At 38.7% G+C, this 20,526-nt stretch overlaps 1 protein-coding gene across 1 annotated transcript in view; it reads right to left on the reverse strand.

Annotated features, from left to right (window-relative positions):
* The window catches only part of oxsr1b (oxidative stress responsive kinase 1b), an 83,526-nt gene that overhangs the window by 15,767 nt on the left and 47,233 nt on the right, over positions 1-20,526 (reverse strand). The window contains exons 5-11 of the mRNA XM_041814081.1: positions 7,932-7,987; positions 7,596-7,705; positions 7,207-7,308; positions 6,941-7,074; positions 6,014-6,062; positions 2,706-2,771; positions 2,503-2,625 (exon numbers count right to left, since the gene is read on the reverse strand). Of these exons, the coding sequence (XP_041670015.1) occupies positions 2,503-2,625; positions 2,706-2,771; positions 6,014-6,062; positions 6,941-7,074; positions 7,207-7,308; positions 7,596-7,705; positions 7,932-7,987 (640 nt within the window). The remainder of the gene's footprint in view (positions 1-2,502; positions 2,626-2,705; positions 2,772-6,013; positions 6,063-6,940; positions 7,075-7,206; positions 7,309-7,595; positions 7,706-7,931; positions 7,988-20,526) is intronic.

Consider the following 20,526-nt stretch of genomic DNA (forward strand, 5'->3'; position numbering starts at 1 on the left):
AATTGCAGGAATTTTGCAATACAATATGACCCACTGTTCAATCTAACACAACAGCTTGATCATATATTCTATTTACCTGTACACAAAGCTTTTCAGGTCTTTGCTGACGTTGTAATAAAGGTTATAATTGTACCTCATATTAAAGCTGAGGCACACTTATGGGCGAGTCCTGGGGATGATGTACTATAAGGCATTATATTGAGTGGTGTTCATATTATTTTATCCTCTTACATAAGTCATATGAGAGAAGCAAAATATTAGGAGCACTTTCAACATAATGCACTCCAGCATCCCCCACCACCACCACACTCTGACTCCAATAATGTAGTATACATCTACAGTACAACTATCATGAAAACAAAGGTAGAAGCTTCATATAAATAAGACTTTATGGCAGAGCTATTGTGTTGGATTGCACTAAATAACACAGTCAGCCATTATGTTTGGGCTGATAGGTAAACAAAACCAAGATTCCTGCTAATGTGTTAGCAAAATCAGCTAACGTCCCTGAGGGACAAATGTCTGTGTTTATAAGCTCTTACTCCACAATAGAACTGCTCCTGAAACTGGCAACATGCTGGCCTATTCTTCCTGCATGTGAGCAACAGCATGCACAGACCTGAGTTTCTGTTAGCCGGCATTTGCCAGTCATTGGCCGGTAAAAAGGGAGGAAGTCTGGCAGATAAAAATATAACCGGTAAATACTGAATACTTACATATCATATTTTGTGTAACCTAGAAGATATGTCGAGAGAATGCTTTAATATAAACTAAAAGTAGCCTAATCTTACTGAATCTACTGTCCTGCGGTGCTGGGGTTGTTTATCTCCTCAGACGGCAAGCACATGGCTAATTATGTATGCACGATGACATCAAAACAAATCTACCTCTCTGCACATGCTCAGTACAGCTGGGGACTATGCAGGGAAAGTTTGACTAGAGCTTTCTCGTGAAGCAGAATTTTAATCTAAGTGAGGTTTTCCTGGTTAACCAAAGGCTTAATATCATCAGTGGTATGGAGGGATTTGAGTATGTCATCATTGCGAGTAATGAAAGGCTGAAACAAAGGGAACTGTACAGCTGAGCATCGTACACACCGATGCAGCAGCAGAGAGAGAGAGAGGCCTACACTGGGCAGAGTTGCAATGGACTTCGATAAACTACCTATGACTAATCCTCAGTTATACAGTTATATCATCCTGAGGACTGATGGTAAGACTCATTTTTCATTTGAAATCTAGAGTTTTAATGTGGTGTCCAGTTAACAGAGCACTGGGGAGTTATGTGTTTGGATGCTTCGTTGTTGTAGGTGGAGGATGGTATTTGGCTGTTGTAAGCTGCAAAGTTATGATAGTGGCCAATGTGCTAACAGGCTAATGACGCTATGTGTAGCTTACTGTTGTTTTTTATGAGTTTAACGTGGGCATATATTGTGTATCTGACTGCGTGTGTAAGGAAAAGTGTGCAGCTTTCATTTTGATACTTTAAACCACCTACACAAAGAAAAATAAGAGAAAGTCTTTGTGCAGACATTTCCAGGGTCTAATCATGTGTACATTTCTACCAGTCTGTAATAACAGGGTAATAATTACTCAGGTTTACTGTCGGCTTGGTTACTGTCTGGGTTTGGGTCAGGTCTGGAAATAAAAATGTGTCCTCAGTCCCGTTTAGCACAGACTTGTATGTATCGATGTATCACAGAATATCAGATTTATGCGTTTTGCTGCTGTTAATGTAGCAAAATACTGTTAAAGCAAATGTCCGGTAGTTGTTCTAAATGGCTGTAATTCTTGAGGACTACTGGTCATTTTGACCAGGGACAAGAAAGTCTAGTGGAAACGCTGGCACAGACTTATACTAGTAAATGATGCTGTAAAGTGCCACATTTCTCAGCTTGGTAATTAAAGCCATCTTTGGATATCTGGAGTTACATAACACAAGAAAAAAATGCTTATCTGCAACATCTGCAAGATAAGAGCTTGTCTATTTGTAGATCTCATCTGATAAAATGAGTTTGTCACTCACAAAGTCAAGATGACACCTGATCTAGAGCTGTAAAGATTAACTAGAGTTTCTGTACAAATTGTTCACAGGCTTTTCCAAATTTAAGCCCTCAAAAAATAAAATTCATGTGCCAGTTTCTCCACCTTTTCCTATAATCTCCTTCCTATCTTTTCTACAAATCATGCGATTCCTAGAGAGTCCTTCCTTGTGAGGGGAATGCCATCTGTATTGTGTCGACATGTGAACAACCCTGGACGCAGGCAGCTCGAGTGGGAGGGAGAAGCGCACTTGTCGCCGGGTGGCGCTAACAGGCTTCACCTGCTGCTCCTTGGCCAAGAACACATACACACAAACACGGGAGACTCAGTGAAGAGACAATGGACAGACATGCTAATGCACAGACATGAGAATGACTTTTTTTCAGGGATGAAAAGTGAGATGTGTGAAGTATAACAAAAGAATCCAGAGAGGGGAAATACAAACTGTGCATTATCTCACCCTTAAGGCAGCAACAGCTAATTTGCCTTCTTCACTCTCTTCGTCTAGCTCATCGTCGCTCCACTCCCATTCACCATCCTCTGTTTTGTGCAGACGACCACTCGAACCGGGCACTCGACGTACCTGACAACAAAGACCCACACAGTTTACTTCATCTTTTCATCAAAAAACGAAGTGAAAATGTGAAACTTTTGCCTTCTTACCTTCTTCGACCTCTCTGTTATTGTGGGTGCCCTCTGAAGTAACTTCTCATGTAAATACTCGTGGTTCTGTTAACAGAGGAAAGAAAGAAAAGGCTGTCACTTTAAATTCCTTCTATTAAAGTAAGTCATTAGCTTAGCTTCCTCTGAGGCCTGTTATTCAGTCTTAATTGTTTTGCTCTCTCAGGCCATGAAAACAATGGCTCCTTTCTGTGATGACCCAGCTTTGTCCATCAAGGCTCCCAAGTTATTGGAAAATATTAACACTAAATATCATTTCTAAAGGGTCTATGTCAGCTTATGCTGTTTTTGTGCCAGTGACACCCATTTTCTATATAAAACCAAATGCAGTTCCATGTTTTTAGCATTTTAAGTGCAAAACCCCCTCTGTGTCAGCGTTTTTTTAATCTCTGTGCTCCGATCTGAAATTACACCAACTTTTAGGACACCTCCCTCTCCCTCTTCAGTGTCCCTTCCTCCTCACTGGCCACTCAGAATCAAGAGGGGGAGGACTTCTGATATCAACTTTGTCATGGAATGTGCCAGACTCGACATTTCCAGGTCTAAAGTTGATGCTTTTCCCAGAAAATTGAGATTATACCAACACCAACACCAGTATCACATATCTGTGTCAATACAAAGCCCAACTACTCAGAAGACATGGCAGATACTGTACTTGACATCTTTGTCTGGCATGATTCTAGCCTCTTATGAGTTAGCGATGCACTGATACCCCATTCCAGACCAAGTACGAGTACTTCCATGTGGGTGCTCACTGACACTGAGCACAAATATTTTGGGAACTACTTTGAAAGTTGGTTTTATGTTTATCTGATGTTCCTCATCCCCCTTCTCATATAATGAGAGGCTAACATCATCTTTCCCTTACTGTAGATAAACACTGTAAAGTGCCCTGTTAAGCAGTGTTAACTTCGTCAACTTAAACTATGACTAAAAATGTTCATCCACAGCCTTTTTTCCATGACAAAAACTAGACTAAGACTAACAAAACTATATCTTTGATGACTAAAACTGACCAAAACTATATTTAGTTTTTCTCAAATGACTAAAACTAGACTAAAATGTGATGTAGTTTTCATCTGACATTCAAAATCTGTGATATTTCTCTACTGTGGGTAAATCTGTCAAAAAACAATGCAGCTATATCTATTCTGTCTCTCAGCTGCAGGGAGCAGGGACCCCAGGTTTGACAGGGTGCAAAGAAGACACTACCATGATTTGATACGAAATTTAGGCAAAAAAAAAAAAATGCTTGGACTAAAAGTAAAGACTAAAATTTAAGGAATATTTATGGACTAAATCTACATTAAAATGTTTTTGAGTTTTCGTCGGCTAAAACTAGACAAAAACTAAAAGGGAAGAAAAGATTAAAATGTGACTAAAACTAAAAGACATTTCATCTAAAGATTAAGACTAAAATTAAAAATAGCTGCCCAAATTAACACTGCTGTTAAGTGCCCTCTCAGTGGACAAAATGGCAAATTGTCCTCTAAGTGTCCCTTATGAATGACAAAAAGTGTCCTCTATCAAAGACAAAATTTTGCATAGTGTCCTCTTCCATGTCCTCCATGAAAGACAAAATTTTGTGGAGAGTCCTCTAAAGTTCCTCTATGCAAGACAAATATGGCAATGTCTCCTCTTAAGTTCCCCTATGAGAGATGAAAAATGTCCTCTATGAAAGACTAAATTTGGCAAATTCTCCTCTTAAGTCTCCTTTATGAAAAATATGGCTAAGTGTCCTCTTAGGTTCCTCTATGAAAGACAAAATCTGTCAGATTCTCCTCTTTAGTGTCCTCTATCAAAGACGAAATTTATAAATTGTCCTCTGAAGTGTCCTCTATGAAAGGCAAAAAGTATCCTCTATGTGAGACAAATAGTGTCCTCTATAAAAGACACAATTTGGCAATGTCACCTCTGAAGTTCCTATATGAGTGTCTTCATGAAAGACAAAATTTTGAGAAGTGTCCTCTTGAGTTCCTCTGTGTAAGACAACATTTGGCAAAGTGTCCTCTTAAGTGTCCTATATGAGAAAGACAAAAATGTCCTCTATGAATACAAAATTTGGCAAACTGCCCACTTAACTGTCCACTATGAAAGGCACATTCGGCAAAGTGTCTACCACGGTACAGAGTACAGTATCAACAATGTTTTATGAGTACGAGTACAAGGACTTAGGGCATGGTTTTGGCCCCTTGTTCTGGTATCTTAATCTGTACATCTGTTATCTGAGTAGATAGGTGAAGCTCAGACATGTCTGCAACTTTGTAATATTTTAGCATAAATGTGGATGACAGGACAAGAGCACACTGCTCAACTGTCGAGAGGAGGGGGAGGAAGGATAACTGATGGAAATAAAGCTTTTGAAATAATTCAAGCAACTATTATGGTATTTGATAAGTATCCATGTTCTTATTCAGTATTAGTGAGCACCTAAATGTCAGTACTTTTACTTTTCTTAAAAGAAAAAAGGTAGCAGTGTTTCTTCCTTGTTTCTTGGTGAAATTTATTTGACTAAAAGCAAATATTGAGCATAAAGAGCAAATTAAACAGACAACAGTCACTGCTAAGGGATACAGAACTGCTGTGAGGAAGCATCAGTGAGAAGCACTTAATTTTGGAGACATTCATTCAAGAGTAAAATTTTGTAAGCACTAGTGACCACCAAACTCTTGTGGTTAATCCACAACTCTGATCATATTGGCTGATTTGCACTTAGTTAGTGCTGTTAAACAACACCAAAGTCTGCCCTCTTCTGGTACCCATGTAGTACTACAGCTCTCACTGTGAGCAAGGAGCAGGTCCCAAAAACCAACCTGGTTGTATCTGGGGGTACGACATGCTGAGCCAGCGCTTTAGTTGTTCCCGTGAGTGCTGGGCAGCCAGAGACAGGAGTTACCCTGCTTATCCAAGCTTTTGTAAAAAACAAATCTATGTGGTCCATAACAAGAGGAATTCAGAATCAGCCTCAACTCAAGTCTGACACGATAAGTTGAGTGAGAAGAAGCCTGACTTGCATAAAAAGCTCAGACGCCGGGATATTATGAGTTTATCTCTAATCTCCTTTTTAATAAACCATTCTCTAAAATTCCCTGATTTAAGGAAACTTTAAGGTACAGTCACAGAGGTCGGATTATTTTCAAACAGAAGTCACACTGGGGCCACAGAAATCCGATCAGATCTGCAGGCTCAGACTTTTACTCATCAACCAGCCTAACTGGTGAAACAGGGAGGATGCTGACTCATTGTGTAACTGATTCAGGCTCAGGCACAGACGGTGCTCACACACCTACCTTTGCTTTCTGAAAGAATTTATGCTTCAGCAGCTCTGAGGATGTTGGCCTGGAAAGCAGCAGAGAGAGGAGAGGTTTTATCATAGATAACCTGGAAATGCTCCACAACATGTAAATATATGTTGGGCAGAGGGCAAAAGTTAATTGGATTGTAATTTAACTATCCAATTTAACATATGACATGCTTTAAACAGATCAGGGAAAAAAGCAACATTTCCTTTGACAACATGTATCCAATTAGTGCCGCTTCAAAGTAATGCGTGTTGTTGTATGTACATGCAATAAGACTTTATAGCTCTTATTACAAGTTTCAGAACATTTGCCCCTATATTTTCCTTAATTTAGTACCTTTCCTAAATTTCTCCTACTGAAAGAGATTTTCAGTAGCCACTTCGGAGCGAGCATGCCTCAGAGGGTAGATCATGTTATAAAAGGATGTTACTAAAGTCACTGGTAATGTTTAGAACAAATGCAAGACACTGGAAAAAGCAACCAAGTGATGTGCTTTATCACGGTTTTTTTGCTTTATTTGATAACCAGGTGTAAGTGAGCTTATTTGTAGTTTTGCAATATCAACCAACATCTAGAAAAACATATTAGTGACCAGAATACAGTACAAAGCAGTTTGAAGCAGAGTTGAAGAGCGCAGCAGTGGCGCAACAGTTGTGCAGCAATAGCAGAAGTTTGCATGATGCAGGTGTCATGTCTCTAAACTTGCAGTGAAATTTCCTGCATTTCATGCTGCATTCACAAAAAAAGCTCACCTTTACACAGAAACATTACTAATGGATTAGCAGAAAAAGTTCAACATTAAGTCAGTGAAAAATGCTCGCAATTCTGGTTTACACCTTCAGCCCACCTGCATTTCTTCAGGAAAATTTTAAGTAGTTCTGCACATGTGTGAACAGGTTCTAGTAATATCCACACCTTTTCTCTGGGTCCTTCTGTAGACACATGGAGATCATCTTTCTGAAGGATTTGCCGTATTTCTTTACCATCTCTTTGTCCGTGATGCCGGTCTCAAGGACTGGAGGGTCATTCTGCAGTGTCAGCATCAAGACCTGAAGACAACAGGGACAAGTTTAGACAAAAAGGAATACATAAATAAATCCAGAGCTAATGTCTTTGCATTTGACGTGTGGTTTTAGACATACATTTCTAAGTAGGCTTATTCTGATTTATCATACTCCTACCTTCATTGGCGGGTATTTGTGATACGGTGCTGCCCCTGTTGCAAGCTCAATTGCTGTGATGCCAAAGCTCCAAATATCTGCTTTGAAATCATAACCCCTAACCTGTAGAGACAAACATAGATCATCAACTAGAACAGGAAATCTACATCTGTATTCTAAATCAATATGAGAACCAAAAGGTCAAAAATTAAAAAGTAGAGGGTGCCCATGGAAATAAAGGGTTCTTTCTCAGAGAAAGTGGAAATTAAGCAGACTTTTTCTGCTGAGTCAGAGAGAGGGTGGTGTCTTTTGGCTACAGGCTTCAGATTTCTTAAACTTTTTCAGCAAAATCTAAAAGTCTTCTTTGTTTAACATTTTTCCAGGTTAAATAAGGCAATGAGACAACCAACCTGTTCCATGACCTCTGGGGCCATCCAGCATGGCGTTCCCACAAACGTCTTGCGCACTTTATTTCTCGTGATGTCACCACCTGTGGATAGAAAGGCACTGACGCCAAAGTCTGGAGAAAGAATAAGAGAGGGGAAAATTAATGAGGCAAATTTACACACAAAAGCATGCAGCAAGCCAGTAAAGGAAATGTAATTCTTTAACTTTAGGTCTTGTGCACAGTAATAGAGTTTGACGTTTCTAACAAGGGTAAAACAGGTTGCACAGTACTTCTTCACACCTAATCTGGATCAACAGTGACAGGTGCTGAAAAGTGGTGTTGCCTCATGGCGAAATACCTGCTATTTGCACTGAGCCATCGTCCCCAAGGAGAATGTTTCCCGCCTTAAGATCCCTGAGGGAGACAAGACAGGAATTTGAGCATAATGTTATTTTTACTTCTCATACTGAGCTGTCAAAGATAAAGTGAATAAAAAACAAAAGATATAAAACATACAGTGAATTTAGAATGTCTTCAGACCCCCTCACTTTTTTCAGGTTTTATTATGTTGCAGCCTGATGCTACAGTTGTTTGTTTCTTTGTTGTGTCTTGCACTGAGAAGAGGCCACTCTGCCATAAAACCCAGATTGTGGAGGGCTACGGTGAAGGTTTTCCTTCTGAAATTTTGTCCCATCTCTACACAGGATCTCTGGAGCTCAGTCAGAGAGATCATCAGATTCTTCATCACATCTCTTACTAAGGCCCTTCTTCCCAGATTGCTTAAGTTGGTCAGGCGACTAGCTTTTGGAGCGTCCTGGTTGTGCAAGACTAACATGACACGCCAGACGGACTGTTTCATATATCCATTGCACGGATTTGCCTGATGACAGGCATGGAGTCTTAACAATCCATCTGCTTTGCAAGATTAGTGCAAGACTTCCTCTGTTTGAGAATTATGGAGGCCACAGTGCTTTTGGGAACCTTCAGTGCAGCCTTATAGAGATCTGTGCCTCGCAACTATCTTGTCTGTGAGCTTTGCGAGCAGTTCCTTTGACCTCATGGCTTGGTTTTGCCCTGACATGCATTGCCAGCTGTGAGGCCTTTTATAGAGAGGTGTGTGTCTTTCAAAATCATGTCCAATCAATTTAATTTTCCAGAGGTAGCCTCAATCAAGGTGTAGAAATACTCAGCAAGGATTAGGAGAAATTGGAGGCACCTGAGCTAAATTTAAAGTGTTGTTGCAAAGGGTCCCAATTTGTGATATATATATATATATATATATTTATTTATTTATTTATTTATTTTTTAATAAATTTGTAAAAATGGGTGTGATGAAACCTGGATTGAACTGTCTGGCTTATTCTAAACCGGAGGAAACCAGGCATCATTCATCACCTGCCCAATACCATTCCCACAGTGCAGCATGGTGGTGGCAGCATCATGCTGTGGGGTGTTTTTCAGCAGCAGGGACTGGGAGAATAGGGTTAAAGGAAAACTGAAGTTCAGTGGACAGAGTGTAGCTTAATGAGAGGAATACTTCATTCAAACGACTGTAGCATCATGCTGCAACATAATAAATAGAAAAAAGTGAAGGGAGGGGGAAAGAGCAATTTCAATTATCTAGTTTCTGTTTTGTAACATTTTTACACCTGCTGTACAATTTTAATAATAGTACCTCCTCAATCCAAGCTTGGAATCTCTTCTTTGGTAAATTGCTTATTGATAGCTTTTCAAAGGTTCATTTTATATGGCCTATCTTTGCACACTAAATAGGCTTTACAGCTTTGTCGTTTTATCACTCTGGGTTCATTTTAAGCACCACACACAGTCTGCAGTTAATTTGTTCATCCTTGTTCAGCCTCCCCTGGTGGTGATAAGAAGATTCAGCAGGGATAACTGTCTGACTGCCTGTCTGCCTCCATGCACTCTCACACATAAAAAGCCCAGACTGCTTCACAGAATGAATACTGCCAAGTCATCATCCGGTCTGAGTTGTCATAGCAACAGACTTCAGAGGAAAAAGCCAAGGGTTCAAGAGATGCAAAAAAAGTATGGATAGCAGCAGGGTCATTACATTCAGCTATTCCTCTTTTTTAAGACTTCAGTAAGAAAACGCGCTTCTGAGGTAATGAGACATGACAGTGATCGTCATTCTGGCACATTCTAGTTTATTCTTTTAGCACAAATCATCAGAATACATTGTGATAGGAGGGAGATAAACGTCTCAAACAGATGCTGTCATGTTTGCAGTGCAGTTCGTCTTGCTACCAGAGGGGGGCAGTCAAGTAAAAAGCTTGCAGCTTAAATGCTTCCGTTGGATCGTTTCAGCAAAGAAATTGTTCTCAATGAATGTAAAAATAGATCAGTCTTTTTCAGTACTGCTTTGGAGATAACACAGTTTCAAGGAAAGGCTTCGCAGAGGATATAATTAAATCCATTTTTGACTATAATCACAAATTAAACACCAGATATGTGGGGAGCAAAAGCTGCAGAGATAATTCTACTTCTCAGACAAGAATACTACTGAGACATGAATCACAAAATAACTATATCTAGCTTCCTGGATTCTTCTGAGGACCTGATTTTGATTAAAGTGAAGCGGAATTGTTTAGCTCTAGCACACTTTGAGTTATACTGTACTGGCAACCTGATCTGGACATACATGGACATGTGCTGCAGTGACTTTAAAGTTTACAGTCACAATTAAGATTTTTGTTGCTAAATACTTGAGTAGAGCCCTCTTAATATGAGAATGCTCCAGTAAAGCTACACGCACACAACAGATTTAGTAGTGACAAGAGCAGGGAGTGGCAGTCAGTAAGCCACAGAGGGGAGGAATGCAGCATGTGTGACATATTAGGACCAATTGGCTGACAGTGAAATGGGGATTCCCACCCAAGAGCCAAATGAATGCTGGGAAAATAAAAGTATCCTTACATGGCATGAGATACAACACTGTTTTGAATACTTTTCTTTAACAGTAGAAGTAGTGTGTGCTCCACATGTGGCTGAGCTTCAATGTGCATTTCTGCTTTGTGATGAGTTCAGTTATCTAACTGTCACACGAGGGATGATGTAGATGAAACTGATATGATGGCCATGAAAAAGACCATTTACAAAAAAAATGCCGCTGCCCTACAGATGTCAGCGCTCCCTGGCTCCACGCTCACCCCCCAGCCCCTAACATAACAGCTAGGTGATGTCAGGTCACAGTATCTTCCAGTTTCTAACACTCACCCCTGCCTCTGCTTAATCAAGAACATGCTCATCCTCCACCTATATACGATGGGCATGATTTACGGTCTGGTTATTTGAGATGTTGCTTTTTAAGGGTTCGAGGGGAGGTGCAGAGTTCACCACCTGAGGCTGAAAGGCAAGTCTGGGAGTCTCCCAAAATACCTTTTCCTGGTTTACACAACAGTGTCCCTCTCTGACTGGGTCCCCTCATCCCAGATTCTTCTGCCTAAGACTGATGTGCAGGACCATGAAATGTGTGAATCCAGGCTAGGAAAGCAAAATAATCTGGATGTATTACAGGACATGCTACACTTCAACTCACTCTCTAAGCCATGAGGGAAAGGGTTAAAAACAGGAGTGGATTCTGCTTCTACATGAGAAAGTCAAAGAAGAAATAATTACTCACATTAGTCTCCTAAGACTCTGCTTGTTTACATATTAGTATATAACATCTTAGCTTTCCCACAACACAGTCAGAATTTCTGTTGGTAGAATTTTTCAGATAATTGGCCACAACATCCACTGAAGTTTAAGTCATTAGCTTGAAATGTTGGCATGAAATTTTCATGGATATTTTAGGGAATACACTTGGAAATTTTCTTATATTTTAAGAGAAATTTAAGAGAAAATTTTTATATACTCTATTGGAAGTTTTGGGATAAATTTGCCTTAGAATTCTTTTTTTTTTTTGCATTTTCAAGAAGATTTGGAAATTTGTTTTGATATTTGAGGGAAATTTGTGGGGAAATTCTAGTGTACTTTCATGGCAATTTGGGAAATGTATTTGAAATTTTGGAGAATTTGATTTGATTTTTTGGGGTAAATTTCCTTAAAAATTGTTGGAATTTTCATGGAAATTTGGAAAATTATTTGCAAATATTTGGGATTCTTGGGGTGGGGTTGTTCTTAGAAATTGTCAGGATTTTTTCATGGAAATTTCAGGGGGTTCATTTTAGATAGAATTTTCTTTCACTGTCAGGGAATTTTGTGGAATCTATTTGTAGTTTTGGGGGAATATAATGAAAAATCTTGTGGGAATCAGTTTTAAGTGTTTTTAGGGTATTTGTCATGGACATTTGGAAAATCTACTTGCAACTTTTTTTCAAGATTTTACATGGAAATTTCAGAGGGTCTGTTTGGATATTTGGGGAAATTTTCTCTCAATTTCATGGACTTTTGGGGAAATTTTTTGAAAATTTTCAGGAATTTAAATGGAATTAAAGGGAAATTTTATAGGAATGTTTAAGTTGACACACTACCATTACTACGGTGAGATCTCACGACAACATCTGTGAGTCTGAATGAAAGCTGACCACAGATGCAAACTTTTTTTTTTTTTTTTTTGAACATTACTTCCTATGTAATTTTATTTTTTGACAATGATCTTAAGGACAACAGGAATAAACTGTGGAGTTCTCAGCTACTCTGACTGTTATGACAAACTTGAAGTCTGCTTCTTTACTCATCATCATTCCTTTCATTTTAAAGTGTTTTAAGGACTTTAGTTTTTGGTTTGAGCTACATTAAAATTAGAGGTAGGAATCTTTAGGCACCTCCTGATTTGATCCGATTACGATTCATAGGGCTACGATTCAATTCTTAATCAATTATTGATGCATTTTGATGCACTTGTTTTTGTCTTACATTTCTGTTGTTCTCACTGTGTCAAACAAATAAATAAAATAAATAAATAAATAAATAAAAATTTACATTTGTGTTTAGAAAAAAAGAGATAAATTAAATTTCCACTATCCTCTCATGAAAGATATGTGTAAACTGGAAATTTAAAATTGCACTGAACCAAAGGTAGCAGCATCCTTTCCTTGTAACAGATACGTTATGCATTTCATATCACTGCAATCATTCTAGTGGCATATTTTTGGAATAGTGTACAAAAAATATATATTTTCTTAATTTTTATATATATATATTTTTTTTTTTGGTAAATATAAGAACTATATAAAATTATCATTCCCTTTAATACAACTGTTCAAATCCAATTTGCAAAATGAGTCAAAATCATCACAATTACAGATTCTTTCAAAATTGTTCAGCCCTTGTTTAATCTAATATTGTGTATGCTATAGTTTAGAATGAGTTATTGTTTATTTTTGTTGGAAGACACCTGAGATGAGGAACTCAAGAAATAATCACATATTAATTTGCAATATTGGGTAAAAAAAAAATCGCCCTAGTTTGCACTGCAAGACATTCAACCTCCGGGCTACTATGGGCAAAAAAAGTTGGCATACAGCCCTGTTAGGTGAACTTTTCTTACCCATTACAAGCTAATCCTTATTTTTTGGCTTGTAATATCTATAAAAAGATATTTCTCTCGACCTCTCTGGTGGCTTCTAATAATTGTAAAGAGGTACTTCTTGGGCAGCTACACTTGATAGGGCATGAGCTTTTGAAGTGATTTGCACTTTAGTGCAGATTTTGGTTTTGTTATCTGACATATTCTATTGTTTTCTTTCCTCCTTGTATTCAATTGCAGTATAACCCACTTGCATTTAAGTTCTACTGACCATATGCATAAAACTGGCATGCAAAAAGGGGGACTGTAGGACTGTAAAGTGTGAACTAAGTCAAAGCATGGACAAAGAAGCTATGCTTTGAATTCGTGCATTGCTAACTGCTGACTAAAGTGAAAGTCCTGACAAGTTAGCCATCTTTCCAAAGGTCATCTATATCACTATGAGATGGTTGCCACTGAGGAATCAAGTAATTCTGTAGGAAAAATCTTCAGGGAACCATCAATGTCTGTCTCCATCTAATAGAGGAAGAGATATTTCCCAAGAGAAGTGAAAACTCTGAGCTGCTAATGAACCCAGATGACTTGGCACAGCATCTCTGCAGTCATTGGAGTTCATCTAAAGGGTGTGATGAGTATCTGTGCTTATTTTAATGGCAATTCATTTGACTATTATTGGGATATTTCGACAAGGACCAACGATGTGAACAGACTAAGTGTAGTGAATTATCAACAATAAGAGCTGAGATGTCATCAGAAGAGCTTTTTTAACATCTGATTTGATGATGGCTGAGTAACTTTGTTAAAGGGTGTCTTCATTCATACAAGTTTTTGTCAATGAAGATCTAACACCATCAATAAACAACTTTAAATGACATCCTCAGCTTAATAGAGCTGGAAAATGACAACTTATTTTTGAGAGGTAGGACCAGAATATCATTTTAAGGTCAACTGTTTAATGTGCCATGCCATGTTTTGATTAAAAGCCATGATGCCACATCATTCACAAAGAGTGACAAAGGCAATCTAATTTCATCCATCTATACTCATTGAGGAACCACAGAGGCTATGGTTCACTGCAGCAGATTGCAATGCTCTGAGAAAAGGCTGCAGAGTGCAGACAGTCATTAACATTCACAGGAGAGGAAGAGGAGGAGGAGGGAGGAGGTGGTGACACAATGCACCATGCAAGTTCAAAGAAATACTGTAGCTGGGAGGAAAACGCCAACCTGCAGTTTAAAGTCCTGACTCCTACAAGTCATCCAGCCAAACCCAACAATAGAAGAAAGGCTTAAGTAAGAAGATTAACTGATTTATAACCTGCTTCTATTCTTTACAGCACGTTAAAATCTATCAAACCTGAAGTTAGATCTATGGGATGTTACGTAACCAATAGATGTTGAAAAATTAACATGATTTGTGTGGTCTCTTCTTGTTTATGACCTACTGAAATGATATTCAGCTGGGACAGCCACGGTATGAAACTGTCAAGAAGATTTATCTATCTCATCTGGCAGCCCTGCACCTTGCAGCTCAGCTGGTCACCTCCTATGACATCACATCCTGGTGCCAGGCTCGCAGTGCCCCTAACAGGGCTGTAAAAGAAGGTTTATGAGACGTCCTGTTGGTCCCTTATGAAGATGAAACACCACGTCTCTGTTAACCATCCACAAAGACCTTCCCTCAGTGCTGCTTTTTAACTGTCATGTCTTCTGCCAAATCAGTATTTATGTCTCATTAGGGTTACTCCAGTTTTAACACACAGCAAGACTCACTCTAATATCTGATTTTTTAACCCCTACCCCTTGTTTTCTTGGCCTTCACATCCCTTGAAATTTAAAGGGACCGTGGTGAAATCTCCCCCTACGAAACGGGATGACACTTGAAGCTCCTGATAGGTAATCAGTAGTCATCACAACATTTATGTAAAAACAGACAATATCCAGCATGACTATGGGATTCAGCCTGAGACATCCAAAGATCCAGGGGGCAGCAGAAATTGGGCAGTGGTGGATGATACAAAGTATATGATATGATAACATGCAAAACTATGCGTACAAAACAAATATGATGCTGTAAGACATAGTATAATACTATACAATATGTGAACAGTACATTACAAAAAAAATACTACATTACAGGGTGCCAGCGTTAAAAGATATTAATCAAAAGACTAAGACTAAAATTAAAAATAGCTGTCAAACTTAACACTGCAGGATACTGTATGAAACAATATAATACCATATCATGTACTACTAGGCAATACTGTAATGTACAAGACAATGCAATGCCACACTATAATATATCATGCCATATAACAAGGCACATACTATACTAATTAATAAAGCAAGATACAATATTATACTGTATATGATAGGAGACTATACAATACGATGAGATGAAACAACACAAAACGATACAGTACAATACGGGGTGATATGCTATGACACAATACAATATGATGCAAGATGACACAAGACAAGACTAAGACTAGCCAAAAATAGATCTTTGATGACTAAAAGTGACTAAAGATACCATGTGATAAGAGAGGATACTATACAAGACAAAACTGTGCAATATATGAAACAAGACGATACCATATGGTGTGAGATGATACGATAACATTTGGTACAAGAATAAAACGATATGAGGCATACAAAGCCCAAGATAACGATAATGTCAAGATACTAGGTTCTGAAATAATTAGTAATTAAAATGATGATCAATAAATGATAAATCATTTTTTGTTAAAGAACATAAAAAGCCCCTTAAAAGTTAGCATGCAGGATTTTCTTTCTTTCTTCAATTCTTAGATCCCCACTTAAGCACTAGCTGGCATAGCTATTCCTTCTGAGGTCATACAGTCATACACACCGACACGTCACACAACGTAAACAAACACGGCAAGAACCAAAAACAGCTCATCTCAGAAAACATACTAACAAAAACCCTAAATCATGATCACATATATTCATCCTCATAAATTCATGTCATACTTAGTTCCTTGTTACTAACAGACATATACGCATGCATACATTTTAAAAATATACATTTTCTGAATGACCTTCCATAATGTTATTTCCAACTCCCCCTTGTTTAAACACTTTAAAGTTGAGGGAAAAACTGCGAGAAAAACATTTAATACCTTGCCAAACATTCAGATGTTGCTGCCATCCAATTTATAATTTATGCTATCTCATTTTTCTACTTTAATTTGTTAATTAATGACTATTAAATACTGTTCTAAAAAAAAACCAAACTGATCTTTATTACTCTCTTCACTAGCGAAGAATTCCAGTAACCTGGGGTCAGCTTCACCCGTAATTATGCTTCATTTCTTTACTTCTTTTCATAGCTGTCTGACATTATCCTTCTGTAAACTTCTGTGACCAGTTAACTTCTGTTCATGTTCATTTAAGTCACAGGTGCAGCTGTGAAGAGTCATTAAGAAGAGATGTGATGAGTCAACTGCCAGGGAAAATATTCTAGACTGCCTTCATTAAACTGAAATATCATGTTTGGCACCAGTGATACTATAATTGTATTAAATGGAGCAGCACTTGCTGAGATTTTCTTCCACCTCAACTAGGAAAACAAACAAAAGGCGTTTTAGAGATGAGAGGCAAAGAGCTCCCCACTCAGAGCGGCTCTCCACAAATACCTTCAAGCCAGATTTTTTAGGTGTTTCTGTCATGTGTGATGTGTGCCTGCTCCTCAGATTAGAGTACGAGTGTCACCTTTGAATCACAGACTCCCGGAGCAGCTGTAAACGTGGAGGTGGAGCACTTCACTGTCTTGTGGTAAATGTCTCCGGTTGAGGCCATACAGCTCCAACCGCACTGCTCTAATTGCTTTTTCTGCCTTCTTGAGCTGAATGGAGCATATCATGTGACGCTTCCTCTCTCCTTCTCCCTCTCTTCAAGCCTCACCTCTTTGACTCTCCCCCGTCACCCCCTGCTCCTGAGGCCCGGACTCATATGATCCAGCTTACACAGGAGGAACACGCACGGCCATGTGTGCACATTTACATCAGCAGACACCGATCAAATGACCGCGGCGGCCTCTCTGCACTTGGCATGTCAGTGATTTTCAGGATTGGGGTAATACCTCACATTTTCTTTTGTGGCAGTAAAACCTCAGAGCCAGAGGCAGACACAACTGATGAATGAATGATCTGTTAATGAATCCCTAATGTCTCCTTAGACCCAGCACAGAGTACTCAGGAAAAACATTTCCTTCTCTCTTGTGCTGACCGATAACCCTGTCACACTGTGCTGAAAGTGGATACTTAATAGCTGCAGCGGAGGTATACTGCAGTGAATTCTCTTTTTAATTAACACACTAATTTAAAGAGTGTCTACACTAATTCCTTACATCTCTACTGATACTTTCTTCCGAATGAAGCAGTTTTCTAGCAGTCTAATGACCCGAGCTTCATCTCAACAGATGAAAAACAAAATCTGTCATCCATGGCTGTTGTCAAAGCCTTCGATCGCCCTTCTCACTAGGTTTCTCGTTAGCATTTTGCTCTGAAAGCTCCAGAGCACTTAACAAAGGCGAAAAGCAATCCATTATTTACACGTGTAGCCTGTCCTGGGCTGTATGTGCTCATAGGGGAGGAAAGGAGACAAATAAAAATAATGAGGAATGAATATTAAAAACCAAGGGAGGAGGTGTGGGGACTTTTACAGCCTCTGAGTCGACTGAGTTCATTGTATCAGCTTAAGTGCAGTGACTTATCCGGGTCTTGGACTGGCTTAAACGAGAGCTTTAAGATCAGATTTCCTGTGGCATGCAAATCTGTCATTGACACATTCCACCAACGCATATTCAAACAGTAACTTAAAGATTATCAGCACGGAAGTGGCCGCCTATAAGAGGTTTTAAACTTGGTTAATTTAAAGTGAACTTTGTAAAAGGGGCTGCCCTCTGAGGTTAATGACTCAAATCATTAGTTGAGGAGACTTGCACTTTGTTTTGGCTGTGTCATTGTAAACAGAGTAATGCAGATGCAACACCACAGCAGGCTGAAAACTGTTATAGTTCCTCATAGTGGCCCTTCTGTGTTTATTATTTATGAGGATGTAATTGAGAAAAGAGCTGAATTGTCCCACCAGGCCCCCTCCTCTTAAAAAAAAACAGATCATTAAAATCAGTAAAAACAGAGTAAAAGTTTGAAATAGAAAATACTTTTCTTGCATCTTTAGGGGTTCTGAGTATAGCTGCATCTCTTTTGAGCAACCTAGCTGTGTAATATCTGTCTTACTTTAAATGGTGATGTTAAATATAGTGATGGCATGACTTTTAACAAGAGGAGGCAAAAGTACAAAACTACTGTACTCAAATAAAAGCACGGTTACTCTGGTTAAAATTGACTAAAGCACAAGTAAAAGTACTGGTCTATAAACCTACTCAAGTAACAGTAAAAGTAAAAGGCACTTTATTTAAAGTTTACTTTGAGTATTGAGTAGCTGAGGAATAAAATACGGGCTTTCATTGGTGGCATGATCTCAAACCAGGCTGTTCTGATAAAATCACACCTCTATAATTAAGTAAAATGCATAGCAAAATTGGTTGTTTATTAAATTCAAATAGAGCTAATTTCAACACTTTAAGCGTCACACGTTGAAAGTCTTTTAACAATTTTAACAATATGACAGAGCTGCAGTAACTCCTCTGGCAAGGACAAAGCAGATAGTCAACCTCATAGCAAGGTAATGCATAATAATAAAAAAATATGCATTATGCATCCTTTAGGAGCACTGAGCATGAACTCTTAACTTAGTGGATACTTCACTCATGTTACAAATGTGTCTCACATCAAAAATAACAACAATCCAACAGAAACATGACCAGAGAACCCCAGCAGGGATCACTGTACAACAGGAAACATCAAAACATATCTAAACACTCTGCCCAAGGGCATAATGGGAACTCTGCCCACCCCCCGCCCCCCCAGATTTAAAAACCAAGTGGACAAAGCCTGCATCAGCTGGTTCCTTACAGAGTTGAACTAACACTGATGGATCAACATAGTCAGATAACTTTAACACTCAAGGCAGTTTCACTCAGTTAAAATTGCACTTCAAGAGTTAAAATCAACTCTGAAATGTTTAACCCTGAGACACTCCAGTTTTTGCTGTGTGGAGAAGCTGTTTTAACATTTTATATGGAATCATCCTCTCACTGCTACTGAACAGAAGTGGATAAAGTACACAAGTATTGTACTCAAGTAAAAGTACAGTTACTTTAGTTAAAAACTCCTGAAACAGAAGTAAAAGTGCTGATTCAAAATGTGCTCAAAAAACGTAAAAGTAACCAAAAAACTACTCAATTACAGAACATTGGGTAAATGTTGTTAGTTATGTTCAATCCCTGCTTTAAACACAATTAAATGCTGTAAGCTATAAAGGTATTCGTGTTTTTTCTGAGTGAAACTTCAGGAAAATTGCGACAAATGTAAGCAGAAAAAGATTTGTAAAGACGCAAGGAGCAAAATCTGACCAGGCAAAAAAGACTCTTAAGAAGCGTTCACAACCCCGCTTCCCCACAACAGCATGAGGGCTCAACAGATCACAATGTGTATCAGGGAATATAAACCCAGAGACATACATCCTTCATTTGTTGTTTATGGGGGTGGTTGCCGCAATAAATACCGTACCGTGGACTTGTTACCGAGGTATTATTTACCGTGAGGTTTTGATGCCATTACATCCCTAGTTGAAACAGTTGCAGCAACAGATAAATGTTGTGAATTGCTTTTAAAAGCTGTCTGTTGCCAATATCCCAACTTTTCTGGAGCATGTTGACATCAAATTTAAACTGGTATAATTTTCTATTTGTGATGTCAAAACCATGTCTCAGTAAAGTGTTTGTAGCGGTTGTTTTCTTGGGGTTTCCGTCATTCAAAGAGGAAACCTGATCAAGGTGGTGCTTAAGTGAACATATCAATATTGCCTTTAATTAAACAGACTGTCTGTCATTCTGAATATTTAACATGGATTGTCAGAATCCGTGCAGGATGTGGGTTGGATTTGGCACACCTGTTGTGGGTGCAGGCAGGGATGGATGGCATGTGCTGTGGGAGTGGCCGGTAACGGTCAGAAATCCAGCAGGAGTGGGATTAAGAAAAGAGTCCCGCGCAGGGCTCTAGTTTTTTTTTAAATCCATCACCATACTTAAAGATGGACACCATGAACACAATATTACTGCCTCTTCCTCTGGGTCTCTTCTTAAAGTCTCACTCTCTTATCTCTGTACAGATCCTTGTGACAGTCCTGACCTTTAGAAGTGAAAGTGGCTGTCTGAAAAAAAGCCATTTCAATGGCACACACATTAGTCTAGTCTGATCGAGAATTCCAATCACTTCTTTGCATTGAACTTTATGTCACATCCAAAGATAAGACCATGAAGTAATATTACAGAGTGAGACTAGCTCAGGAGAAAGTATAAACTATACCAA

The sequence above is a fragment of the Cheilinus undulatus genome, linkage group 19, assembly GCF_018320785.1.
Source record: "Cheilinus undulatus linkage group 19, ASM1832078v1, whole genome shotgun sequence".
Classification (NCBI taxonomy): domain Eukaryota; kingdom Metazoa; phylum Chordata; class Actinopteri; order Labriformes; family Labridae; genus Cheilinus; species Cheilinus undulatus.